This window comes from Condylura cristata, unplaced genomic scaffold (genome assembly GCF_000260355.1).
Source record: "Condylura cristata isolate star-nosed mole 26May11 unplaced genomic scaffold, ConCri1.0 scaffold00025, whole genome shotgun sequence".
NCBI lineage: Eukaryota > Metazoa > Chordata > Mammalia > Eulipotyphla > Talpidae > Condylura > Condylura cristata.
In genome coordinates this window covers 31,588,218-31,589,253 of record NW_004567126.1, presented here as the reverse complement: position 1 = coordinate 31,589,253, position 1,036 = coordinate 31,588,218, and the positions used below count along the sequence as shown (strand labels likewise).

Here is a 1,036-nt window from a genome sequence, read left to right as displayed (position 1 = left end):
GGGCTGGTGCTCAGGCGGCTCCTCGTCCTGCACAGCAAATGCGGCGCTCTGGGAATAAGGAGGAGAACAAGCGGATCCTGATGGACCTGGACGTGGTGCTCAAGAGCCACGACTGCCCCTACATCGTGCAGTGCTTTGGGACCTTCATCACCAACGTGAGTGGCCGCGCCTCGCCCCTCGTGGGCCCGGAGCGGGCCTGCCTGAGTGGCCGCCCCCTCCCGGGAAGGGGCCTCCGTGCGCGTGGCCCACGCCCCTCTGCCCCCACAGACAGATGTCTTCATTGCCATGGAGCTCATGGGCACGTGCGCCGAGAAGCTCAAGAAGCGCATGCAGGGCCCCATCCCTGAGCAGATCCTGGGCAAGATGACGGTGGCGGTGAGCCGGCGCGGGGCGGGCGGGGGCGGGGCTGGCCCTGCTCCGCCTCACACGCCCTGTCCGCGCAGATCGTGAAGGCGCTCTACTACCTGAAGGAGAAGCACGGCGTGATCCACCGCGACGTCAAGCCCTCCAACATCCTGCTGGACGAGCGGGGCCAGATCAAGCTCTGCGACTTCGGCATCAGCGGCCGCCTCGTGGACTCCAAGGCCAAGACCCGCAGCGCCGGCTGTGCCGCCTACATGGCGGTGAGTGAGGGCCCTGGCAGAGGCGTGGGTGGCACCCGCCTCGGCGTGGGTACATCCTCCCCTTCTCCCCCGCAGCCCGAGCGCATTGACCCCCCGGACCCCACCAAACCTGACTACGACATCCGGGCCGACGTGTGGAGCCTTGGCATCTCGCTGGTGAGTGGGCCCCTTCCACGGACGGGCGGCTCCTCGGTGGGCAGCCAGAGGGCGCCACCCCAACCGTGTGTCCCCAGGTGGAGCTGGCCACGGGGCAGTTTCCCTACAAGAACTGCAAGACAGACTTTGAGGTCCTCACCAAAGTTCTGCAGGAAGAGCCCCCGCTCCTGCCCGGCCACATGGACTTCTCAGGGGACTTCCAGTCCTTTGTCAAAGACTGGTGAGGAGCCCTGCGCTGCGGGCGTACCGCGCTCAGC

At 67.3% G+C, this 1,036-nt stretch overlaps 1 protein-coding gene across 2 annotated transcripts in view; it reads left to right on the top strand.

The window, feature by feature from the left end:
• Positions 1 to 1,036, top strand: part of MAP2K7 (mitogen-activated protein kinase kinase 7) — a 9,049-nt gene that overhangs the window by 5,442 nt on the left and 2,571 nt on the right. For both annotated transcript variants that reach the window (XM_012729472.1, XM_004689419.2), the window contains 5 exons: positions 25 to 155; positions 268 to 375; positions 444 to 623; positions 699 to 779; positions 857 to 999. In XM_012729472.1, coding sequence (XP_012584926.1) covers positions 25 to 155; positions 268 to 375; positions 444 to 623; positions 699 to 779; positions 857 to 999 — 643 coding nt within the window. The remainder of the gene's footprint in view (positions 1 to 24; positions 156 to 267; positions 376 to 443; positions 624 to 698; positions 780 to 856; positions 1,000 to 1,036) is intronic.